Source organism: Miniopterus schreibersii, assembly GCF_964146895.1.
Source record: "Miniopterus schreibersii genome assembly, chromosome: 5".
Lineage (NCBI taxonomy): Eukaryota > Metazoa > Chordata > Mammalia > Chiroptera > Miniopteridae > Miniopterus > Miniopterus schreibersii.
The window spans coordinates 54,340,510-54,366,797 of record NC_138106.1 but is presented as its reverse complement, the minus strand read 5'-3'; the positions used below and the strand labels follow the sequence as shown (position 1 = coordinate 54,366,797).

At 43.2% G+C, this 26,288-nt stretch overlaps 1 protein-coding gene across 19 annotated transcripts in view; it reads right to left on the bottom strand.

The window, feature by feature from the left end:
- ZBTB20 (zinc finger and BTB domain containing 20) overlaps positions 1-26,288 on the bottom strand; it is a 726,721-nt gene that overhangs the window by 12,978 nt on the left and 687,455 nt on the right. For all 19 annotated transcript variants that reach the window (XM_081138873.1, XM_081138863.1, XM_081138860.1 and 16 more), the window contains one exon: positions 899-2,503. In XM_081138873.1, the coding sequence (XP_080994999.1) occupies positions 899-2,503 (1,605 nt within the window). The remainder of the gene's footprint in view (positions 1-898; positions 2,504-26,288) is intronic.

Sequence of the window (26,288 nt, the reverse complement as noted above, 5' to 3'; positions counted from 1 at the left end):
CACTATCACCCCCATTATATTGACAAGGAAACGGAAGTATAGAAAGGTTAAGTAATTTCCCCAGGGTGACAAAGTTCAGTAGTCACTAAATCTAAATTCAAACCCAAGCAATCTGGATCCAGAGCTCCTGCTGAACTACTGTTATGCTGTCCCTGAAGCTGGACTCTTGAGTATGGCTTATATGATGCCCCAAGTCTTTTCTGCAATCGGAACATCCCAGGACCTTCAACCATGATTCGTATGCCAAGGCTTTGCTTCCCTTCATCATTCTAGTCACACTCCTCTGAATGTGTCTCAATTAATCTATTGCCCTTTTAAAAGGTATCAGAATAGGCTGTGGTCTCTAGATGTTGAAATGAAGCATAAGCAATAGGAAACAGAGTGAGTCTGTCACTCCTCCTCATTTCAGGGACCATAAGTGCAGCTTAAGCTTGCACCAGCCTTGCTGTGGCCTCTTCGAGCTAATGGTTCGTATAGAACTTACTTCAGACTAACACCCTTCCGTGCTCTGCCTAATGACTTTGGTCTGTAAAATAAGGTAAGTGGAGTATATGATCTCCAAGGACTTTTCCAGTTTTAAACGCCTTGGATCAAAGAACATATTACAAAGTGCAAAGTATTTAAGGGATGTTGTGCCTGTAAATTCTTTATCAGGCTTTTCCCCATTTGGCCCTTCTCCATAAAGGGTTTCTGTGATTTTTGTCTTTTGGTGGCAGGGTGCTTTGCTCCCATGATGGGGACAGTTGGGGCTTCTAAAGGATGGCCTACAGTGGGTTCTCCTTAAAAATCTGAAAAATGACTCTAAACCTTCCCTTCTATCTGCTGTTCTTCCCCTCCCTTCCCACTATCTCCACACCCACCCCAGCTGCCAGACTTGGGGGGGGGGCGCTGCACTCACCTGTGTGTACAAACATGTGCTTGACGTAGTTCTGTTTGGCGGTGAAAGTCTTGTTGCAGAGAGTGCACTCATAAGGCTTTTTTTCGCCCTGCCCACTGGCTGTGCTGTGGCCTGCAGATGGGGCCAGGGGCTGTGGCGCTGGCAGCTGTGCAGTAAAGGTCGACAGGCCGGGCTGGGACACTGTCACAAACTGGGTCTGCTGACCTGCCAGGGGCTGTGGCAGGCTGAAGAGGAAAGGCTTGGGGCCGCTGCCTGCGGGCTGGGTAGTGAAGAGGGCCGGCAGGTAGGTGTTGCCGGCTGTGCCAATGACCTGTGTGTTGCTGGTCAAGGTCAGAGGCATCCTCAAGTTGCTGGTGAGGGTTTCTGTCTGGCGTAAGTAGAGCTGGGTACTTGGCAATGGCTGCCCAATGGACGTGTTGACCGAAGGCTGCTGCAGGGCGCTCTTGTCGGAGCTGTTGCTGACAGTGATGACCGTGTTGTCCATCTCCACCTCGGTGCTTCTTTCTGGAGAGGAGGTACCTGTCTCTAGCTGGTGTGGCTGCGGGGCGCCCTCTGCAGGGGCTTCCGCAGCCTGCTCAGGCTGGGCAGGTTCAGCCTGGCTATCCCGGGCCGCCCCAGGGCCGAACTGCTGCTCCACCGAATCGGGCTCGGTGCCTATGGAGGAGCTGACGCCCGAGTCGAAGCTTTCGCCCTTGGGCTCACTCTCGGTGCCCTCGGCCTGGTCGGTGTCTTCCGTGCACTCCTCGGATTCGTTGCGTTCCAGGATCTGCACCCTTTGCTGCCCGTAGTAGTCATAATCGTCCTCCATCTCCTGCTTGATGTGGATGTTGCCCACCAGGGTCTGGATGCGCACAGGCCGGGGCTGCTTGCGGCAGTGTGTGGTCTCCGGGGTGGTGGACAGGTAGCGCTCCATCTGCTGCGAGCGCTCATGGATGCGCGTGATCCAGCTGGGGTCTTCCATGTGGTGGTCGCGGGGCAGGCCGAGCGCCGTCTCGTGGTGGCTGACCACCGCCCCGCTGTAGAAGGAGCGCTCGCCGCTGCCGTTCTGCATGGAGCAGGCGTAGAGCGCGGAGTAGATCCTGTCCACGCTGTGCTGCGGGTGGCCCTGCAGGTAGCCCGACTCCGTGTCGCTGCTCTGGCCCGAGGTGCCCGACTCGGGAGTGCCCCGCGGCGTGTCCTGGCCCGAGTCCTGGATCCCCGGGAACACATCGCCCACGTTCTGGGACACGATGCGCGTGCACTCATCGATGACTGTTTTGATCTGCAGGATGCTGGCGGCCGTGAGGATCTGCAGGGCTTCCGACTGCGAGACGCGCAGCACGCCACTGTACATGAAGTCAATGAGCTTTTGCACCGACTGCACCGACACCACGGACGGGATCTCGATGTCACTGTAGCCCAGCAGCAGCTTGTCCTGGAAGAAGGGGCTGCCGGCTGCCAGCACGCAGCGGTGTGCGCGCAGCATGCTCCCGTGGATGCGCACCGTCACGTCACAGAAGTGGCCACGGTTGCGCTGCTCGTTGAGGGTCTCGAGCACGGAATTGCTGAAGTTGTGAAGGTTGATGCTGTGAATGCGCTCGGTCATCCCCTTGCAACTGATGTCACCTGCACGGCAAGACAGACACAAAACGGGGCGTGGGTCAGAGCTAGCTGATGGCACTCCTAACACGTAGGTCGCAGGTGGGTAATGCTCATGGCTGTAGACCCACCCGCCCTGCAGACACAAGAGGGCTCGGGGGAGATGGACGGAGTTTGCACAGGGGTCAAGCTGAGGGTATGGTATCCTATGGGAACAAGGCCTCGCATTGTGTCCCAACAGTGTCCCAGCTGTTTTAGGGCAATGAATCCGTATTAATCCCCTAGAGCGTTAGCCAGGGTTGTCAGTCAGAGTAGCCCAATTAGCAGATGGGTCATTTGCCTGCCACTCCTACAACTTCAGTAAATAAGAAGTGAAAGGCAAATGGAAGACTTGTTCTTAAGAAACTCCTTGGGACAGGCCTAAGTCCAGGTCCTTTGGGAAAGCTTACATTTTCCCCAACTTTTTAAAGTTCCTTACTTTATTCATAGCCTGCAACAACATTCATAGTAAAAAATAAATGCCCTTCCTATTAATTTATGTGGCATATTCCCCAAATCCACACCATGTATACAAAAAATTCTTGGAAAAGTCCACCTGGACTAAGATATTCACCAAACAGCTGCTACCACGGTTTCCAGTTGAGGGGCACGTTGTAGAATGCTGCCTGCCAGCTACAGGGGCAGAACATGCTACAGGTAACATTCTTGTCACCTCCGACAATCTGAGAACTTTCTAGGGTGGTTATATATATGTGATGTGGTGATTTTCTGAATTTTCTGAGGCTTAATGAGGAAGAAATGTTAAAAAAGTCAGAGATGGCAGCATTGACCTGGGAGACTGGAGTACACTCAGTGATCATATTTAGCATTCTCACTGGGCACTTTGAGAGAGAAAGGAACACAGTAATTAGTCAGGACAGCAGGACTCAACCAGGAGTGGGACGTACGAGCATCCTAGGCAACTGGGTGCTCCCTGCACTTGCAAGAGGGAAGTATCCCACAGCTCCCAGGAGGAAGGCAATGGTCAGCTACCCACCTTTATGCCCTGGGCTGTGCAGACAAGGGATAACGTTAGTGACATTTAGGTCACAGATTGAAGAAATAAAACAGGTGGCTATAACAATCAGTCTTAGGGCTTCCTTCCTTTTCTGCCTCACCTCTCAAATGGTTCTAAAGAATCCTTCTCTCCAAACCACTCTTCAGTCACATTCCCCACTTTTGCCTTCACGACTGAACAATCACCTTGAGAGAGGGAGGCCAAGTAAGTGGGCTTTCAAAACCAGGTGGCCCAAGTACTAGTGACCGTTGGCTGTGAATGAGCTCTCGGTGCCTTGCTGGAAGGAACCCCGGAGGGAATGGCCTGCAGACGGCTCCTCAGCCCTAGGAGAGAGGACCTGCTCAGGAAAGCCTCGGCTCAGCTAGAATTTCTTCCTTGCTTCACTCAATCTCCTCACGCTGTCGGCTCAGTCGTTGTGACCACGTCATTTCTTCTGTTCCCATTTTTACATTTACTCAGCCTCACATGTAACCACTTAACTTACTAACTGCCTACAGGCTCTGTTCACTTTCAGTGATTTGTACAATTTTTTACATAAGAGAATTTCTTCTTGTTTCAACTTCCACTGGGTCTGTTCCTTGCCTAAAATAGTTCATTAGGCGATTGTTTCTATTTTTTTCACTCACGTAAAACAAATTGTCTTTGCCAGACTAAAGAATCATGGTGAATCCTCTGTAACTGGGTTAATACAAAATATGGCCCCAGAGGAAGGCCCCAATAACCCAGGAAGGAATAGTGAGGAAAGAAGTAGCAGACCAAATTCCAGGTTCTTTCTGAGTCCCCCATGCATTTGTACCATGATAATAATAACAAGACCAAATCTTTTTTTTTTTTTTTTTTTTAGAGCTTACCATGTATCAAATCCTAACTACTGTTAGAAGTGGTCTAACTACTTCATGTACATTACTTCATTTAATCCTCAGAACAACCCTATGATGTAGGTAGTATTATTATTCCCATTTTTCAGATGAGGAAACTGAGGCCAGAGAAATTAAGAAATTTGCTCAAGGCCACACAAGCAGCTGGTGGTAGAGCTGGCATTTGAACCCAGGCAGTCTAGTTCTAGAGTTCACACTCTTATCGCCATCAGTACTTTTGCATGCTTTGCCCCTGAATGAAGTCTGGCCCTTAGGTGCCCATGGGTCTGTGGTAAAGGCGTGTGAAAGGGTTTGTCTAGCATGCCCTCCAGCTACTTCTATACACATACATGAACTAGCATGCTGCTCAACTTTCTAGGTCTTGGGACTTCAACAATAGTCATCTACTAAAGAACATATTTTTTGTTTATAAATGGAACAATAAAAGAGATGAGACAATTTGTCCTGTAGAGTTTTCTATATACAATGTTACCATCCCCTAAGGTCTCTTTCATTTAAGTAAAACCGTAACCACTGAAACTATTGGACTCTGATAAGATCAGCATCTCTGAGGGAAGTGTCAAACAGCTCCCCGTAGGAACAACAACTATGCGAAAGCTGTGGGTAGCCTGACTCACTGCCATATGAAAAATAGTTTTCCCCACAGAGGTGAAAGCACTCTTTAAACACACCCTTGCTCACAGCACCAACCAAAAATGTATCACAAGAGATGTTATATCTGATGAAGAGTTGTCCTCTTTCTGATAATTCTGGGGAGAAGCTCTATCACAATGATCATAATCATTAATATTCGTGTAGTGTTTTACAGCGTACACAACTCTTTCACATGTAGCATCTCAACTACTATTTACAACAGTATTATATGCTTTTAGAACAGGTCCTACAATTACTATTTCATAAAAGAGGCGGTCGAGGTTCTCCAAGTGTCTAAATGACTTGCCCAAAGTTTTACAGAGCTAAGTAAGTGGCAGAGCTGGGATTAGAACCCAGGCATGCCCCTGACACTCTTTTCACTGCGTAACACTGGATTGCTGAGGAACGAGACTCAGATTGCCCAAAGATCTAGGGCCATCCAAGTTCTCAAGACATAGGTGAGGACATTCTTGTTCTCAGGACATAGACATAGAAGAAGAAATAGACACTAAAAATGACGAAGGAGGTTGATTTAGAGATGGAAATGATTGACAGCAAAAACTGTCGTATCACTCACATTCATACACACACAATCTCATGAGGAAAATTTAAACTGCTCGTTTGAATGAAGTGGTTGAGTCTACCTAAACAATCAGGTAGACCCTATAGAGGTAATCACACACACACACAATCTCTTAAATAGTCTCAGTTATGATTACGCAGTAATGGTGTCACCATCTGCCGGGGTCCAGCCCCAGCAGTCCAGGGGTCCCCAAAGGTGTGGACGGCGTCGGCGAAGAATGAAGGACATAGAGACAGCGTTCAGAGCATCAGGACAATCAGCTTCTTCCTTTATTGCCTTGTTACAACTGTATTTATATTATTTGACTTTATTGCTGGTTAAACAACATGACATCATGCTTTGTTCTGGTTTCTGTTTTGGCCTTTCACGGTTAATGAATACACCTTCTTATCTGACCTTTGCTAAAGAATTTACATCTGTTTAGGTGTGTTAATTTTAGTCTTACCTATTGTTTATATTTCTATAGGCTATTCTACTGGTTAATCTCTAGGTTGTTATTTATATTCTGAAATTACTATTGTATTGCTCTACCATATAGCTAAAAGGAGAATAACTGAGCCAGCTTTTCTTATGTAAAGGTGATGCGAGTCCTGAGTGAGGGCTCTGGAGCTTGCGCGTGATTGTTTTTAGCTGTGGTGACTGCCCGCCTGCCTGGCACCTGCCTCAGTCTCCCCGCTTGCATTCCCCACAGCAGTCCGTCCTCAGTGTGATATCCTGTGTATGATTATTCTGTGTATGATAGGGTTCAGGTGCAGATTGAAATAATCTCTTTCCTAGGCTGCTCTTTCCTTGGGGGGATTCCCAGAGTTTTCCATTAATATAAACACCCCCCAGTAATCTATTCCTTAGTGGGAACTCACTGGTGGACTCCCTGTGGATGACCCTGCGTCACCAAGCCAGCAGGGGCCCCAACCCAGGCCTCTTCCCTGGTGGGAAGGTCCCTGGGGTAGTGGGCCTAACAAGTCCTAACTCTTCTGCTGCCACATGATATCTTTGTAATACTTGGGGCTTTTACTGAATCATTGTCTTTTCCAGTTCTGTCCGACTCCCCTGCTAGGGAAAAGTTTCCAGCTGGGGCAAAACCCTTTTCTGGTGCAGTGACTCGGGTAAGGACACAGAGCGTCAGGAAGGGGAACAAGCATAGAAAGAGGGATATGCCACACGCCAAGTCCCATGGAGCTTGGCTGTGCAGATGTCTCCTCCTTGAAGGACTGTGTCAAGCAGCAAGGATGGAACGGCTTCCAGCAACCACCTTTATTAAAAGCCATAGAGACAAACACAAACCTGCACACATGCACAGTCTGACCTGACAAGCCTCAGTGGGTTTTTACAGACGCCCTCTTTTCACATCTCCCGAGTACCCTGGTCCTGCATGGCAGGGAGCAGCCAGGAAGGGCTGAGTCGGTTTTGCTGAAATGGGTACAGATGTGATGGGGACCCTGGCTCTCCATTCAAGCGCGCCTCGTTCTGCCAGCACACAATGCTGAAGCAATTCCTTTCCCAGGCTTTCTTTCATTTTTGAACACGAATACAGTGGGAAAAAGTTTCTGCCACAGCAAAGCAATGTCCAGGCTTTTGTGAAACATGTCCTTTTCACCCAATGGGCAGTAATGTATAGATTCCAATGGAATAAATCTGAAATACTCTACTGTAGGAGATTTGTCCTCATTGAAAACAAATCTTGATTAGATGGTTATTCAGAGACTGTATAGGAAGGAATGGCGTGAAAATGCTGACTCCATTCTTTCCTAGATTGGCACTGAATAGGCATTTGGGCTATTCAAAAAAAAACACACACAAAAAACCAAGGGAAAAAACCTCTCACTCTACAAAACCATACAACTTTACAAAGATGACGTGTATTCAGGAAGGCCACCCCACCTAAAAACCCCCACAGCAGTAAGAACATAGAACTGAGGGCGAAGTGAAAAAAGTGATTAAAAATAGTTCTCTGTGTGTTTTAAAGTACTAACCTATCTCCTTTTCACTGGAGTAAAAATACAGAGGCAGCCTGGGATGGCATCCACTAGAAATGTGAGGAATCTACCGCTGAAAGTGGCCACGCATCCTAAGTGATTACGTTCTTTGAGTGAACACAACATGGACAGGGCTGAGCGGAGTGAGCACCGGCGGGAAAACCTGCTTGTGCTGAAATAGGTGACAGAGGGCCCACCTCTCTGTTTTGTAGGAACCCAGCTGCTCTCTGTCCCTTAAACTGCAGGGGTCCGGGATGGGGTTTAGCATGAGAATAAAAAGCTGCCAGTGCACAAGGGAAAATGAACAAGAAAGGAAACAGCAGGCAATACAATCTCTTTTAATTAGGTGTGAAATCCAGTCCTTCCTCAGTCCGGATGTATAAAATGAGAATAGTGCAAGGGAGAGATGCTGTAGAGGGAGATGGGAATTTGACGTCTCTGTGACTTGGGAGGAAACACCGGCTCTCAAATTAAAACCAACAGGAATTTCGGTCAAGTCAACAGGCCTAAGTCCAATGGCAGGGCCGAAAGCCCTTGAGCTTTCAATCTGGGCCACGGCTCACGTGGGGAAAGTGGGTCAGTACATGAAATAGGGCTAGGGTGGCCAGGTTCCACAACCCAGCCTCTTCCATCACTCTTTTCCACACTGTACCCCGATACCTTCAGCATGCTGAGGTTCCCCTTTCATAGATTAGCTGATTAGTGATGACCTTAAGCTATCACATGTTGGTCACACGAGGAAAGAGCAGTTCCTCTCTGGAAAACACAGGGATGCCTGTGGTAAGTCAGATGCTTTAGTCCCTATATCAACATCTGTTGCCCTGCCCCGGGCGGGACTTTGCCTAAATTCTGAGGGGGACTTGCTGAGCTTATGGACTAGAAGATAAGACACTGGAGGGAGGTTGCTTACTCACAGTTTCCACCATCTAGAGCAGATGGCTCTCAGTTTCTGTCTCACTGGCTTCTTCACAGTGTTTAGAGGGAGGGTGGCTGGCAACACTGGGGAAATCACTTATGTAAGTGGAAAGCAAAAGGCAGAATAAGACTCCTTTCTTCTACTCTGGCTCTATACATCTAGCACGTGGCAGGCACCACTGCCGCTGTGGGTGAACTGAGAGTCATCAGCCTGTGGGAAGGAGAGCAGCCCTGCTTTACTTACCCATTCCTGAGTGGAAAGGGGATGCTGTGGGCCAGCTGCCAGGGACTGTTCTCCTCTATCTTCCAGATTATCTAGGCCCAGGGTACAAGAACCATTAGAGATCATCATGGTTTGGTTTTTTTGGTGTTTTTTTTTTTTTTAAATCATTGGTAATAGAATTCTCATAAAACATAAATAAATTGTTCAACTTTCAGAAAATTGACTTTCAAAGATACTTTCAGAAATATATCACCTATGAAAGTTGGGGACAGCCTGTATATAATTTTGTAGGCAAGGCTTCTTATGTTAGCTGGACAAAGATAATAAAAATTACTAACTTGTTTAAAGTGTTTACAATACCATTCTATCTATGATCTCAATACTGTAATTGAGTGTGTCTTTCATATTACTTAAATTTTCATTCATACGTATAACATTTCTGAAGCACATTTTAAGTATCTATAGGTCCTTAAGAAGTATATGTGGCTTTAGGGGGCATCTACATTTTTTTTTTCATGAATGGACATATTTCTACTTTCATAGGAATAAGGTCAGGCTCTTATTAGAATCTCAAACAGGTCTGTGTTCTCCCAAGTTAAGACCCATGGATTGAGGGATTCGATTCTCTCTTTAAGCAGGTCTTAAAAACTTTCAATAATCAAAGCCTTTGAAACTGATGCAACCTTTATGACTACATCTGATGAATCGGGCCTGTTGAGCTGATGTTTCCCATTTACTTAAGTTGAGCTGATGTCACTTTATATGATAAGCTCAACAACTTTAGCCAAACTGACAGTAGTTACCTTTCCGAAGAGAATGATTTAAAAATAAAAATAGGACTGAAAAGGAAGGGAGAAAAAAAAGAGAAGATAAATGTTGATAATAATAACCCTAGCCAAAATAGGGAGCAATATAACAGAGCCATGTAGTTTTATATTGTTCAAGCCAACTATTAGTTAGAAAAATTTGATCTGAATCAGGTTTTTATCAGGGTGGATCCCCTTTGACAGTTAATACAAATCTAGAGAATAACTTTAACATTTTTTTTACTTTAAAAACTAGATTTTGTGGTATATATGTTGAATAAAAAATAAATACAAACTTAACATGTGATTCTAATCCAGCCAACAAGATAAGAGTTCCCCTGCAAGCTCTGCAGTACTTCAAACAGGCCGTCTGCTCATCTTTTTTTCTCTCTCTCTCCCTTCCTTCCTTCCTCCCTCCCTCTTACCCTCCCCTCCTTCCCTCTTTCCTTCTATTAAACCATTAAGTTTCACTAAGCTTCAAGTATGGGCAACAAGAGGACACAATGGTGAACTAGGACAACATGTCCCATGATCTTCAGGCCCTTCCCCAAATCTGGATTACTTCTCCGTTCCTGACCTCCTTTCCAGTTTTCACTCTAACAAAAAGGAAGAGCTTTAAACTTTGTCTGAAGGATGGGACTAGACTGATATTACTAGTGGGATTTTCAGGTCCAAAAGAAGAACTAATTCTAGGGAAGCCTTTTCACTGAGAGCTCTGGAGGCTCCCAGTGTCCTTCAGTTAGCTCAGGTCTTTGGTTTGCCTGACTTCTAATTAGGTCTGCTGTTGTTTCCTGGAGGACTCCAAGAAACGTCTGACCATGAGTTTAACACTGCAAATACAACTGAATGATGGATGAAGTTGTTTTTGGGGTCACTTGAATTTTCACCAATTTATAAGTGAAACATTTACTGAGAATACCCCAGTGTAAATGGACCCACAAAGCCTGAGACGATCTGAAATCTAAAACAGTGGGAGAAATTCATCCTTAAGACATTTGGTATTTGAAATGTACATTAATAAATCAATTTCTCCCTGAACTCAGTACCCAGGAAAAACTGGTTCTACTTTTATCTTTTTGGACCCTGTGAATATCATAACTGGAGCTCAGAATCAAAATTTAGGCCACATCTGAGCAATTATATAGGACTTCGTGGTATGTAAAATTTATTCCCAGCCTCATTCTAGTGTCAGTTCCTTGTTTTACTTCTATTCTGATTTCTTTTTTAATACTTACATATAAATACATTTTTTAGTGAGTTCCAGTCAAGATGGCAGAGTAGGTAAGTGCTGTGCTCCTCTCCTCCCACAACCACATCAAGATTATAATTTAAATTCTAGAGCAATCAACCTGGAGAACCACCTGAACTCTAGCTGAACAGAACTCCTATAACTAAGGATGTAAAGCACAGGCTACCTCCAGACTAGTAGGAAGGTGGAGAGGTAAAACAGGCTGGTCCCACACCCATGTGTGGCAATTGAGACTTGGGAGAGATATCTCAGCTGCAGAGGTCCCCACCAAGCAACAAGGGGTCTTAGCCCCACACAAGGCTTCCTAGCCCAGGGATCCAATGAGGGGAAGAGCAGTCTCCACAACACCTGGCTGTGAAGATTAGTGGCAATTCTGTCCTGTGAGATGGAGGGTGGCTGGAAAGCCAGGCGCATCCTCTTAAAGGGCCACTTGCTCATAGGCACTCACCCTGAGCTTTAGCAAAGAGACAGCAGCTTGAAGGGTGTCAGAGACATATGCAGAGAGATTGAACTGTGTGGCTTGGGGTGGGGGTGTTAACCATTGTTCTTGTGTTAAGCCCCCCCCCCCCCCCCCCCCCCCCCGCATGCTGCCTGCAGGGGAGGCAGGGCCAAATCTGAATCTGCATTAATTGGGAAAACACTGCTCATCCCACCCTGGTGACTCCATGAGACCTCACCCTACCCAACTCTGCTGGGATCCCCCTTGGTGAGATAGAGGGCTGCTAGAAACCTAGGCACACTCTTAAAGGGTCCATGTACAGATTCAGTTGCTCACAGGCACTCGTTCTGAGCTCTAGTGAAGGGACAACAGCTCAAAAGGCACAGGTAGAAAGTTGTACAGGCAGGAAATGAATTGTGTGGCTTCAGGATGAGGGCTGTCATTGTCCCTGTGTTGAGCCCTTCTCTCACACAGCTTGCAGGGGCAGGTGAGTACCAAATTTGAATCTGTATTAACCTGGTGAATATGGCTTGTCCTGTCCCGGTGACTTCCTGAGGCCATGCTCCACCTAACTCACACACTTCCCTTGGCTCTTTTAGCGGCTGTGCCTCAAAGGCAGCCTCAGTCCTCGCTACAAGTGTTCTTAAGAACTCCCCAAGGTCTGCAGGCCCAGGCAGGTGGTGGCTGGCCTCAGTGTGCATTGCACCTTTTGCTGAGTGGCCTCAGGCCTGGTGTGAGTGGCAGCCAGCTTTGAGTTGCAGCATGACCTCTCCCAAGCATATCCAGGCCCAGCACATGCAGCTGTCAACCATGGATCGCTCAGTAACTTCTACTAGGTGGCCTTGGGTCAGGCACAGGCAGTGGCTGACCTCAGCTTGCAATGAAATCTTTCCCAAGAGGCTACAAAACCAACCACCCAGTGGCCAGTCTCATACCACAACAAAGTACCACCTAAATACCTCCAGAAATGGCACACCCAAAGGGTGATCTTGGCAGGCACCAGATTCCCATTGGGGTGAATCTTGCTCCATGGGGTCAGTACATGCTATGGTAGTGGCTAGTCCTCACAGGCAGTCAGCAGGCAGCAATGAAGCCTAAATTACAACAGGAGGGAACATAAAATCCACACAAGGGATACTCCTAGAGCACCAAACTCATGTGTCCAGGTATCCTGGGCCACTGGGCCCCATAGGACACCTACTACATAAGGCCACCCTGCCAGGACTTGCGAGATGTAGCAGATCTACCTAATATATAGAAACAGACACATAGAGGCAGCCAAAATGAGGAGACAAAAAAACATGTCCCAAATGAAAGAACAGGAGAAAATTCCCCAAAAAGAACTAAACCAAATGAAAGCAAACAATCTACCAGATAAGAGTTCAAAACACTGGTCATAGGATGCTCAATGAACTTAGGAAAATAGATCAACTCAGTGAGAACCTCAACAAAGAGACAGGAAATGTAACAAAAGATGTAGGAACCATCTTTTTAGTAACATGTTATTTAGCCAGTCAGAAATTAAAAATAAAACAACTGAAATAAAGATCATTCTAGAAACACAGGCTATAACAAGAGACAAAGAACACTACATAATGGTAAAGGATTAATCCAATAGGAGGCTATAACCTTTTTAAACATTTACCTACCCAGCATGGAGCACCTAAATATATAAAGCAAATATTGATGGACATAAAGGGAGGGAGTGATAGTAATACAGTCATAGTAGGGGACTTTGACACCCAGACAGAAAATCAAAAAGAAAACAGTGACCTTAAGTGGCATTTTAGACCAGATGGATTTAATTGGTACACTGAAAGCATTTCACAAAGCAGCAGAATATACATTTTCAAGTACACATGGGACATTTTCCAGGATACGCCACATTAGGAAACAAAACAAGTCTCCATAAATTTAAGAAGATTGAAATCCTATCAAGCATCTTCTTCAACCATAATAGTACAAAACTACAAATCCGCTACAAGAAGAAAACTGAAAAACACACAAACACATGGAGGCTATATAACATGTTACTAAACAATGAATGGGCTAACAATGAGTTCAAGGAAGACATCAAAAGATACCTTAAGAAAAAGGAAAATAAAAACACAATAACCCCCAAATCTATGAGACAGTGAAAGCAGTCCTAAGAGGAAAATTCATAGCATTATAGACCTACCTCAAGAAACAAGAAAAAGCTCAAATAAACCATGTAAGCTAACACCTAAAGGAAGTAGAAAAAGAACAACAAACAAAGCCCAAAGTGAGTAGAAGGAAGGAAACAATAAAGATCAGAGTGGAAATAAACAAAACGGAGTTTAAAACAAACAAGCAAGAAAACAAACAAAAACAACAAAACACAATAGAAAAGATCAATGAACACATCTTTGAAAGGATGAACAAACATTTAATCAAACTCACCAAGAAAAAATGAGGACCCAAATAAAGAAAATCAGAAATGAAAGAGGAGAGTGACAACTGACAGCACAAAAATACCAAGGATTATAAGAAAATACTATGAACAACTGATATGCCAACAAATCAGACAATCTGGAAAAAATGGATAAATTTCTAGAAACATACAGTCTTTTAAGATCGAGTCAAGAAGAAACAGAAAATCTGAACAGACCAATAACTACTAACAAAATCAAGTCAGTAATAAACGAAACTCCCAACAAACAAAAGTCCTGGTTTCACAGGTGAAGTTTACCAAATATTCAAAGAAGAATTAACACCTGTCCTTCTTAAACTATTCCAAAACATTCAAAAGGAGGGATGGCTTCCAAGCTCATTTTAAAAGGCGAGTGTTTTCCTGATTCCAAAACCAGAAAGAAACACAACAAAAAGAAAATCTTAGGCCAATACTGCTGATGAACAAAGATGCAAAAATCCTCAACAAAATATTAGCAAACAGAATTCAGGATTACATTAAACTGATCATACACCATGATCAAGTGGGATTTATTCCTGGGATAAACCTTGATTCAATATCCACAAATCAGTTAATGTAATAAACCACATAAACAAAATGAAGGAGCAAAATCATATGATCCTATCACAGATACAGAAAAAGCATTTGACAAAATCCAGCAACCCTTTATAATAAAAACACTCAGCAAAGTGGGAATAGAGGGATTATAACTCAATATAATAAAGGCCATATATGACAAACCCACAGCTAACATCATACTCAGTGGTTAAACGCTGAAAGCAATTTCCTTAAGATCAAGAACAACACAAGAATGTCCACTTTCACCACTCTTATTCAACACAGTACTGGAAGTCCTAGCCACAGTGATCAGAGAAAATAAATAAAAAGGCATCCAAATTGGAAACGAAGAAGTATAACTGTCAATATTAGCAGATGACATACTATAGAGAACTTTATAGATTCCATCAAGAAACTATTAGAACTGATAAATGAGTTCAGTAAATAGCAAGATACAAAATTAATATTCAGCAATCAGTTCCATTTCTATGTACCAATAACGAACTATCAGAAAGAGAAATTAAGAAAACAATCTTAATTACAATTGCATTAAAAAAAAACACCCCACGAAAAGGGTTGGCCGTACATGAAAGGTTGCAGGTTCGATTCCTGGTCAGGGCACATATCTAGGTTTTGGGTTCCCTCCCTGGCTGGGCATGTAGTTTCTCTCTCACATTGATGTTTCTCTCTTTCCTTTCCTCTCTCTCTCTAATCAATAAAAACATACCTTTGGGTGAGGATTAAAAAAAAGTGGGCAGAGAACCCGAATGGACATTTATCCAAAGAGGACATACAGACAGACAATGGGCATATGAGAAGATGCTGAACATCACTAATCACTGGGGAAATGCCAATTAAAACCACAATGAGATATCACCTCCTATCTGTCAGAATGGCTATCATCAATAAATCAACAAACAAGTCATAGTGAGGGTGTGGAGCAAACGGAACCTTCCTGTATTGTTGATGGGATTGCCAACTGGAGCAGCCACTATGAAAAACAGTATGAGGGTCCCTCGGAAAATTAAAACTAGAACTACCACATGACCCAGCAATTCCACTTGTGGCTATTTATCGGAAGAAATCCAAAACACTAATTTCAAAAAGATACGCATCCCTGAGTTCACTGCAGCATTATTTACAATAGCCAAGATACAGAAGCAACCTAAGTGCCCATCAATATACAACTCTATAAAGAAGTGCATATATCAATGGAATATTACTTGGCCATAAAAAACAATGAAATCTTACCATTTGTGAAACATGGATGGACCTAGAGAATACTGTGTTATGTAAAATAAGTCAGACAGAGAAAAACAAGTATCATAATATTTCACGTACACGTGGAATCTAAAGAACAATACAAATGAACAAATAAAACAGAAACAGACTCATGGATACAGAGAACAGACTGATGGTTGCCAGAGGGGAGGTGGGTGGTGGGGATGGGTGAAAAAGGTGAAGGGAGTAAGAAGCACAATTGGTAGTTACAAAAATAGTCGCGGGGATGTGAAGTACAGCACACGGAGTATAGGCAATAATATTGTAGTATTGTAATGGCTATGTATGGTGCCAGGTGGGTATTAGCCTTATAGGGGAAATCACTTCAAAATTATATCAGTGTCTAAACAGATGCTGTGCACCTGAAACTAATATAAAATAATATTGAATGCCAACTGTAACTGAAAAAATAAAAATTTAAAAAATGGTAAAAAAAGAAAAAATAAGTATATTTTCCTAATGTATTGAAGATTCTTTTAAGTTAACTTAAATACCTGTAGTTATGACGTAAGAATACAGTCAATCAATCAGCAAATAATCGACTATCAACTTTATGGAACCAATTCTCAATATTCAGTTTGGGGTATTACCAAGCTACATGCTTTCTGAATTCTATACTTTGAGCATCCAATTCCAGCGGAATAAAACATTGGAAGTTCAAACACCTTCTTTACTCTCCAGTGAAAGCCAAGTTTTAGCTCTGTGAACAAAGGCATTGGATAGCTATAATTCTAGACAACATTCTGAGAGAGACACCTCTGCCCTCATTCTAAAGCTGAAATGAAATGGCTTCTTGAAGAGGGAGGACCTGCTGAGACGAAGGAGAAAAGTCAATGAAATCGGAGGTTGATGCCTTTAAATCCTCTTATATCGTAAACCTTTTGAGACACCTTTTAGGAGTTTGATTTTTTCCCCCCCTAAAGCTCTTTCCTTACAAATATAGCTGCTGCCCTATTGTAACCTTTTCCTTTGTTCACTAAATCTGGGGAACAAAAACACAGAGATGCTACATCTGTGGGTGGGATACAAAAGTGAACAAAAGGATCTACTTAAATTCACAAAGTATGCAGCTTGAACTTGGCTTTGCATAGGCCTTAAAGGAGGATCCATATAGTCAAGTGTACAGTTAATAAGTTCCATCCTTTCTTTTGCCTGAAAAGAAATTATAAATTTAAAAAGTGTTTATATAAAAAACCAGCATCCTCTTATTAACCAGTTCTTCTTTTGATCTCTACATTATCATATACTTCTTTTCAAAGAAAAATAAAATTTTAACTCTAGTGACTCAAGCATAATTCCCAGGAATAGCACTCATTTTTTTAAAATATCATCAATTGGTGATGAAGTATAGTTAGGTAAGAAATTAACTGTTTGACTTAATTGAACTTCAATGAGTGAGAAAACAGAATCCTATAGTGTCATTTAGAAAAAGCTTTTTGACTAAAATAATCAGAGCCTCTCAATTCACAGAGCTTCCTCTTGTCCTCCCTCGGTTGCTGCACAGGTCGGAAATTGTTTTTGCCTGTGTCTTCCTAGAAAAAATAAGTTGCTTCCAAAGTGACAACTGGTTTTCAAGCATAGCTGTTGGTAGGAGGGGCTGCACTATTTCTCTACGGAAGGTGTGGACTTGAGACATGCTGGACTGTTTTGCTGAGGAATGAAGGCTTTATCTATTTTAAGGGAACAAAGAAAAGCTAAGAAGAAAGGCAACTGTTTTGCTGGATGACTAGTTAAGAGGGATGCACGCAGTTAATGTGGCCAGTTTAAGAAAGTAGCTGAAACTATATCTCAATAGCCCACCTAGGGTGATCCATTATAGAACCAGGCACAGGATTTCCTTAAGAAAAAAATACGATGTAAGTTCCTTTTTGGCTCATGCTGGGATGAAGATCCTAAATAAGTGTTGCCAGAACTTAAGGCCTTGGGAGGCACTGGTACATAAGTGAGGGAGAAAGCACAACTGTGTAATTATTCTACTAAGGAGTAAGGTATTTTATTTTTATATTCTCTCTATATGTTTTTATATACTTTATTATATTATTTACATATAGGAAAAAAGATATTAAGCTGTAAGAGTCCTCTGTAGTTACAGGTATTAATCTAATTATGCCATGTTATTTCACTGAAACAAAATCTCCATGCTAATCCAAGAAGCTGGATGTTTTGCCATCCTTTGCAAGTACTGTGTCCATTCTTCCTCCCTTCTGCTGAATTTGTCTTAAGTTCTGAAACTACTGTGCGTTCTCTACTTACCACATCTTATGTACCATTCGAGAAGCCTATTCAAAGTCCTTCTTTCTCTGTGGAGACTTCTTGGATTACTGGAGTCCATCCTGAGTTCTCTTTTCCTAGTTCCCATTGCTTGGTGAAGTAATAAACTGAAACATCAATCTGTGTGTGTGTGTTTACCCCACTGAATTAGAGAACTTATATAATAATAAGGCAATTAAGAAAGACCAAGACTTGTATACAGTTCTGGGCTCCCTTGCCTCTGGGAGATGTGGCTTCAGAACTCAAATCAGAAGTTAAGCCCTAAAACACCTCAAGACAAAGAGCTTTGTTTTTGGAATTCACCTTCTCTAAGGAGAATTATGCTGGGCCCTTTCTGAGGTGAGAAGGGGAAGGCTGATGCTTTTCTTTCTTTCTTTTATTTTTTAAAGATTTTTAAATTGATTTTTAGACAAACAGAAAGGGAAAGGGAGAGAGAAACATCTATGTGAGAGCAACACATCAATCAACTGCCTCCTGCACAGATCGAGCCCGAAACCCGGGCACATGTCCTAACTGGGAATCAAACTGACAACCATTCAGTGCATGGGACATGCCCAACCAACTGAGCCACACCGGCCAGATCATGATGCTTGGGAGTTAGATTGAGGTGGCCTGACAGGAAGAAAAACAACTTTCCCTTGAATGGGGAAGGTGACAAGGTTTGAGGTCTCTGCTTGCACACGACTCCAGTTGGGGTAATTGCATGCCAGTCACACATTTAGAGGCTCAAATGAAAATGCACGGACTTGAGATTAACAGTGATGATCTTGGGGCTGGGCCATGCCCGAGGACCTCCGTGAAGGGCTTCTCTAAAACCAGCGAATGTAGTAGTATCAGGCGCTCAGATGGACAAGGCTCAATGGCGTCTTTGTCCGTGGACAAGCAATGTCAATGATGGAGACCACCGTAGACTAGGAGTCTGACCCCACCCTAGATTTCATGAGTCTTGTAAAGGTCTAGGGAAGGAGAGGGGGCCCTGGAACTTCACTGAATTTCTTGCTAACTTAGTGGCCTTGGGTTTAATTTGCTTTAGAAAAATAAGGAAATGTTTCTTGCACCTGAATTTTGAAGAAAAAATCTGAACTTTTTATGCAAGTAGCACAGTTAGTTCTTAATAATAAATTACTGATTACTGTCTCCACTTTTTTTTTGGTCACCTGTGCTTGTCTTATCTCTATGAGAAGACTGTAAGCTTCCAGAAGGCTAGTGCCTTGCATTGTTATAACTACAACTATGACTACAAATTTTATTTTAAAATTTTACTTTATTTTTTTCCATCACCATTTATCCCTTCTATGCCCTCTTTTACCTCCACCCATACTCCTTATGACTGCAAACTAATGGGTCTCTCACACTGCCCAACACATTTCTTTACATTGACTAGTTCCTATCTGAGTATCGGTTTGGTCAACTCTCCAATGCACTTAACAGACATGCTGACAGTAAGTGGCCACCTCAGGGTGCATTTTTCCTCTGAGAGATGTCTACATGTTGTAGTCCCAGGGGGCCTTTACATCCCTGAAATCCTGTGTAATGTTCTTCTCTTGTCCTTTGTTACTCTACCCCCTCTCATCAGGGAATAGCCACAGTTCTATTTTCAGTATGAATTTAAAGTCTAAGTCAATTGGTTTTTTATGTGTTTGCTGAGTTTCCCATAAACTGTACTCATTTGTGTATGATTTCTGACACAGGCCATGCTGTCCCCATCTTCCAGATTCCACTTCCCCCAAGAGGCACCTCATTGGGTCCTACTGTCAGCTGAGAATTCAGTGGAACTCAAAGCTGAGCCTACCTTGTAACCAACCCTAAGAGAGAAAAAAACAATCTATGATATGTTATAAAAATGCTCGGGCAAAACTCCTACCACTCTGACCACTCTGGCCTACCTTAGGGAAGCTAAACTGCTTCCCTAACTGATAGATGTTACAGAGATATCTATCAATCGGCTTTGATCATGGGTATTTATATCTGCCTAAACAACATCAGGGATTGTTTAGAATATGTTCACTTGGTGGCCACTGGGTGTCCTCATTTACAAAGTAAATATGCAATATTTCGTGTAGGTCACCAGAGAGAAGAAAAGACACTAGTTTTCCTTTTGGACTTTCACATACTGAGTATAAATTTACTGCTGAACTCACAACCAGGTCACATATTAGTACTATTTAAAAACCCTCAGGTCAAACTGTTAAAGTTTATAACCAAAAGTAACTTCTGCAGGTTCCAGACATGAATTTACAAGACTCTTTCCTCAACAGAGGGGACTGTGATCCGGCTATTAGAACGAGCCCTTATTCATCTGAAAATTGGCATGGGATTCTATCTACAGAGAGGGCCAGGAGACAGGAACAGAGAAGGTCTTAATTTACTCTTGAAAGAAAAGAGAACACCAAATATCTCCATGGGATATTTGTTAGATTCTGTTTTTAACTCAACGTTTCTGAAAACCAATTAAAAATAATAATGAGAGGAAAAAATACGTCCTTTCCTTGGGAAACCTGAAATAATGTGAAAAGTAGTACAAGCAGCTGGGTCATATAATGATCAATCATTTCATATTTAAAGACAGAGAATTCAGTGCTTTCTGTGTGGACCAGTTATCCCACCTATAGCATAAAGATGCTGGGGCTTCACAGGGGTGCTGTAGAACAAATAAAATAGAATGTGGAGGCACACAGGGCTACCAGGAAGGGAAACCATACACTAGACTGACTGACGGTACTGCTAACATTCCAACTGTGGTCGCGCCACAGCCGTGTGACTTGTCCCTGACGGCAGATGGGAGTCAAGGACAGAGCTCCTGCAGCGGACACGTATTTCCTGATTCGACCGCTCCAAGCGCCATGCACAACCCACTGCTGAGCAATCACTCTGTGCTCCCTACAGTGAGTTTTGCACGTCTAGGATCGTCAGTGCTTCTGAATTTATATTACATACACATCTGAAGAGATTCTTTCCTTGCACAGCCAAAACGATTTTCACCTTCCCACCGTGTGCATTTCTCAGACTTGAGATACAGAACCACTACTGAGTACACAACAGTACTTGCCTTCCAGTGTCGAGCTTAACCAAGGAGCCAATCTTTTCCAAAGGCAAGCTTAACTTTACTGTAATAATTTTTTCACTAGTGTATGTCTCCCAGCTTAATTAGTATTCTCTGATATGTCCTTTCAGTATATAAATTATTGACATGATTCTGCGCCATAACCAACAATTTATACAGATAACATTAGGGAAACTAAAGGAAGCTCTGTGAGCTATTCACTGCCTTTCGGAGATGTGCTCTGGTCTTATTACCTTCGCCGAACAACCTTTTTTCGGTTGTGCCTCTAGCACACCTCCCTGTAACTCTTCATCAACTGTTTTTAAATCCGCAACAATGCACAACAGCCAGGCCACTTTCACCCCGAGATCCTGCTAGAGGATCACAGTGTACTCAGAGTGTATGCAGAAGCGTCTCCTTTCTTCTAAAGATCCTTAAATTCCTGGGATTTATAGCATTTTCCGACTCTTTAATTAGTAGATTCGTTTTGAACTGCTGTAACCCTGACGACTCACATCTGCAGAGCCCTCCTGGTTGTGTTTTCCTCTAAGCTGTTTCGCCTTTCAGCTTCCTCAGTTTGCTCCTTTAATTTCACTTTCAGAGTTTCTTGAGGCTCGCTGCCTGAACACCACACAGCGCAGGTCTTATCTGATGTGCCGGCGCCTGGTGTGGTCGAAGACACACTGGTGTTTTTGTTCTTGAAGTACAAGACTGATGTTCTGAAATCTAGACTCCAACACAAAGGAGATCATTAGCTCGTTTCAAGTGTCTCTTTTCCTCCCTCCCGGCCTCCTCCTACCCACCCCAATACTTCCTTAGCCCTATGTACTGGCAGCAGATGGTAACCATGTTCCAACGCCAAGTATACAAAAATTGTGCCGTGGAGAACAGCGTGGCTTCAAAGTTAGTCTTCTCTCCATGTAGGATGGCACAGACTCCTGGAGGCGTGAACTCATCTCTCACTCATTTCAACCACTCTTCATTCAGCCAGGAATTTGTTTTCCTAAACATCCCTCTGCCGTCCAGCGAGCTGAGTGAGGTGGGCGTGAGGAACTCTCCGAGGGCCCTTCCAGCAGGAGGGCACTGAGATTCTACACCAGGCTCACCCCCTGGGCCAGCTCTGCCTGCTTGCTGCTGGTCAAATCATGCCATTCCCAGGAGAGAGAAGCTTAAGAGCACCGTGTGGGGGTGGAGAGTTCAAGAACTATCTCCTTGCAAGGCTGACAGTCACATGCTGTATTCTCTAGACAAAGCTGAGACCTGGGAAAAGGGTGAACCCAGGAGGAAGGTGTGGGGTTGCAGAGAGCCGTGCAGGATGGTACAGTTATGGGAGGTGGGAGCGGGGAAACCTTTCCTTGTTGTTGTTTCAAGGTTTGCTGGGGCTTTCGCCTAATCATCTGTTTGAGCATCTTGAAAATAAGTATCTATTTTCATGATATCTATCAAAAACAGGCACCAGATTATACTACAAAGTCGACCTTAACCCTGCCATATTGCTACTAGAATCAAAACATGTAGCAGCCTACATCCAACAGAAAGTGATTCTGTTTTCCCAGCATAAAAGCCAGAGGGTATCTGGGAAGCACTTCATTTTGTAGGTGTGTTGAATGAAGAAAAAAAAAAAAAATCAGTGCCAATACTTTTACAAATGGGTGAAATGCTCACAAACGGACTACACTCTTACCTTTGCTCAGTTCTCCCCACCTCATTCATTCATTCAACACATTTTTGCTGAGCACCTACTATGGCTAAGCACTCTGCGGAGGACTCAGCAGGGAACAAGAGAGACAGGATTTCTGACCTCGCAAATTCTTCCGCCTGGCCAAAGTAAGTATTCAATAATTTAACCACTAGAACGTTATTTGAGGAACAGGAATAATTCATCTTACCTAGTATTTCTTCTGAATCTTCTCAAACATATTTCTTGAAGGTCCAAACTCCTTTAACCAAAAAGTTCTGTCTAAAAGCTCTCTCTTTCCACTGTTATATTCATTCCTTTCTTGGCTACAGTGTTGACAGTTCAGATTGCAACTGCTACCTTTTTTTTTTTACCCCCCCATGGGACTGTAACCCTGAGGATGGAGGATCTTTGCTTTTCCAGCTACACATATATTTTCTCTGTAAATATTGTACCATCTAATTTGTGTCTTTGGATTCCACTGATTAGCCATCAACATATGATTTCAGGAATACTGCATATGAGATGCAGAAATCATGACTCAGTAAGTTATTCTTTTAAAGCTCTCTCTGACTTGGGATTTATACAGACTTGCATACAATCTAGTTGAGCATTTGATCTGCAACTATTACTAAGAGACTTGTACCTCAAGTTTTGTACCCATGTGTCTCTGGAATTCTGTACTCAGTAGCAAAAGTGCTCAGGAGCTAAGAGAAGCAAATGTCTGAAATTATCTCCATGCATTACTCAAAATTATGTGGGCACCATGGGACAGGAAAGACTCACTAGGTACAATGAGCCAACAAGTCTTACTGAATATCTTAATATATTTCTTCAGCTACTACAACCTGCTTCAGAATGGAAGAAGGTAAGTGAGCTGGGTGATTAAGAGCAATCCTCTGTGGTGAAACATTTACTCTCCTAACTCTGCCTCTATTTTGAATTATTTGAAAATACTCTGAAGCCATCGGGCAGACTGTCTTTCAAGAAGGTAAGAGAAGCATTTCTTTGGTTGTTCGTATATCTCTTGGGAAAGGGCTCTGATGTGCAGCACGGCCGTTGCCCATTCTAAGGGCCTGATGTTTTGGCTTCTTCAGGTAGTAGGGCTGGGAGGTGACTACAGTTAAGGGCACCTAAGGGTGCATGGGAGGGGCCTGTACAGGTTCTACCATGTGTTCTGAAATAAGAGAGACACAAATCCATTCTCTGTAACTCAAAAATCTCTCATCGATTAGAATGCACTTGAGGACAAGAAGGAACTTAATAGGTTAATACTATAATATAAATAGTACTCTAAGCCTTCCCTATATCAAGAAGGAAACACTGAGAAAGGCTGATTTTTTTTAACTCCTCTGTGTCACAGTTTCCTAATCAATAAAGTGGGGTGTTTTGTAAGGATGGTGAAATGCATTTGACACAGAGTAAATGCCTAGTGAGTATTAGTCCTCTTGCAGTTTTAGAGAAAAACGAGACAAGCGGGGGAATAAATGAAGGTGAAGGGTAATGGAGAGGTTTCCCTGTCTACCCAGGCCTGACTAAAAAGGGATAAGAAGAGGGGCACTGGCCTTGTCCTGAAGTGCGGAGCGTGACGGTTCCCCACATGCTCTCCTCCCACCGACCTGGGGCTTCTGTTTGTCACTCTCAGAGGGAAGGACAGGCACCTGCCACAACATTCCTTGATGTTGCATCAATTTTAGTAAGTATTTACTTAATAATTTACAACACTTAAACTATAGCTAATGCTCAGATTCACTGAGTGCCTGTCTGGTGCTGTTTCAGGGCTTTACACGCAGCGCTCCATCTGATTCCTATAGAACCCAGGGAGACAGACACTGTTTTCATTCTCATTATGCATATGAGGAAGTGGAAACATGGGGAGGTGAAAGAAAGGCATGCAAATGCATTCACAGGCTGAAGTTCACATTAAAAAGAGCAAATAACTAGACCATGGGGGTGAAAAAACATTTTCTGAGCAACCTATGCTGCAAATTAGTCCATTACCAACATGCTCCAGAAATAGCTTTAGAAGTCTGTTATCATCGCTGCCCTGCCCTGCGGGCCCATGGAAGGGACCCGAAAGAGCTTCAGGAGTCAGTCTGCCTTTGGATGTTCTGGTCGGACTTCTCCTCCTTGCTTCCTAGTTTACTCATGGGGGCCACGTTTGAAGATGCAGATTCTGACTAGGATACATCCTGGGGAAGTGGCTCTTTCATTCTTACACTTCCCTGACCCTAATCTAAGGAAAGTTATGCACGCGTGTCCCAGGACAGCACACACACAAGCATGCACGGGTGTGGGCATGTCTTTGCAGGAAGTTCAGACTCCTAGAGGGAGGCCCAGTCATGCTACCAGTGGAGCCGAAGGCCCCCAGGTTAAGAATGCTCCTCTGAGGGAGGGGTGCCCGCTGCCTAAAGCCTCTGCTGCATCACTGCCCAAGGACACAAGTCTGCTGTGCGTGACTCAACATGCTAGGCTGGGATCCAGTCACCCCTCCTGGGACCTTCAGGTCGGGAATAAAACGGAAAAGGCTAGATTTATGGGGGTTTTCTTAAAATTGGACAAAAGCACCCAGGCCTGCCTGGAGAGACCTACCGAATTTCCCTAAGGAAAGGATATGCGTGCTCTTCCTTGGGGTTAACATCCAATGGCTGAAGTTTGGAATTTGCATGTGTATTTTCCATGAGACATGGAATTAAGCTCTGTAGCTCAAATTTATATACACCTTTCCTCCAGCATCTCTTTTATTTCCAAGCACTCAGTTGAGATATGAGGCAAAGAGATAATAGTTGATTATACAGGACGGGAAGTGATTACAGCAAAAAACTAAATGAAAGCTTGCCACACTAAGCTTTCTTAAAAATTACGCATGGCCTGGAATAATACTGCATGAAATCTTAGAATAAAAGTGGTAAAAGGAACCCACCTAAAACACTGAGAATAAATGAGTAGGAGGGAATTCTTTTTTGGAGTTGGAGAGGACAGGAAAAACTCCTCAAGGTTCATTTTGATGTCAACATTGAATTCATTCTTCCTTGTGAAATTATAAAAACTCATATTCAAAATTGTTATATGCAGTTGTTTATATATCTTACAGTAGCGAAACAAAATGTTCTTATTCGTTTTACAGGTAATTTAATAGCAGAGTAAAGAAACGTGATTTAGTTGGTTCCAGAGCACCATCCTAAAGTAGAAGTAACTGCAGATACTGTGTGTCCAGGTAACAGTGGCCTTAGTTTGGGATGTCTTCGACCATCAAAAAAGCAACACACTGTAAGTAAACACATTTCAAAAAACCCCACAAATAATGAACCTGAGGATGTCTTGTGACAATGGAGCCGTACGTGAGAACAGCACATAGGTTTGTTATTAATTACTACAGAGCCACTTGAATGGGACCTGTCATGAGTTCACAGAATGTGGCATTTAAATAAGATTATGCTTTGAGATAACTTGTTTGAAAAATTTTTAGACAATGTAAATATTCCAAGAATATGACACCTGTCCTCTGCCTAATGCGCAGAGATTGCAGAGGGTGAGTGAATGTTTGTGAAGTCATCTGAAGAAGACAGGTAACAATTCTTTCAAAACACTGGCTCTTATTAGCAAAAAGAAAGAGAAAGCACATGTTGGAAGGAAGTAGAGAAGGAACTAATAGAATAAAATTACTGATTCCTCGGGCTTGGGTAATGACTTTGAATTTCATTTACATGTAGTTATCATTCCTATTGCCCTGCAAAATGGGAGCTCTAATTCTCCCTCACCTTGCTGTTTAATGGCAGTCTCCCTCAGCA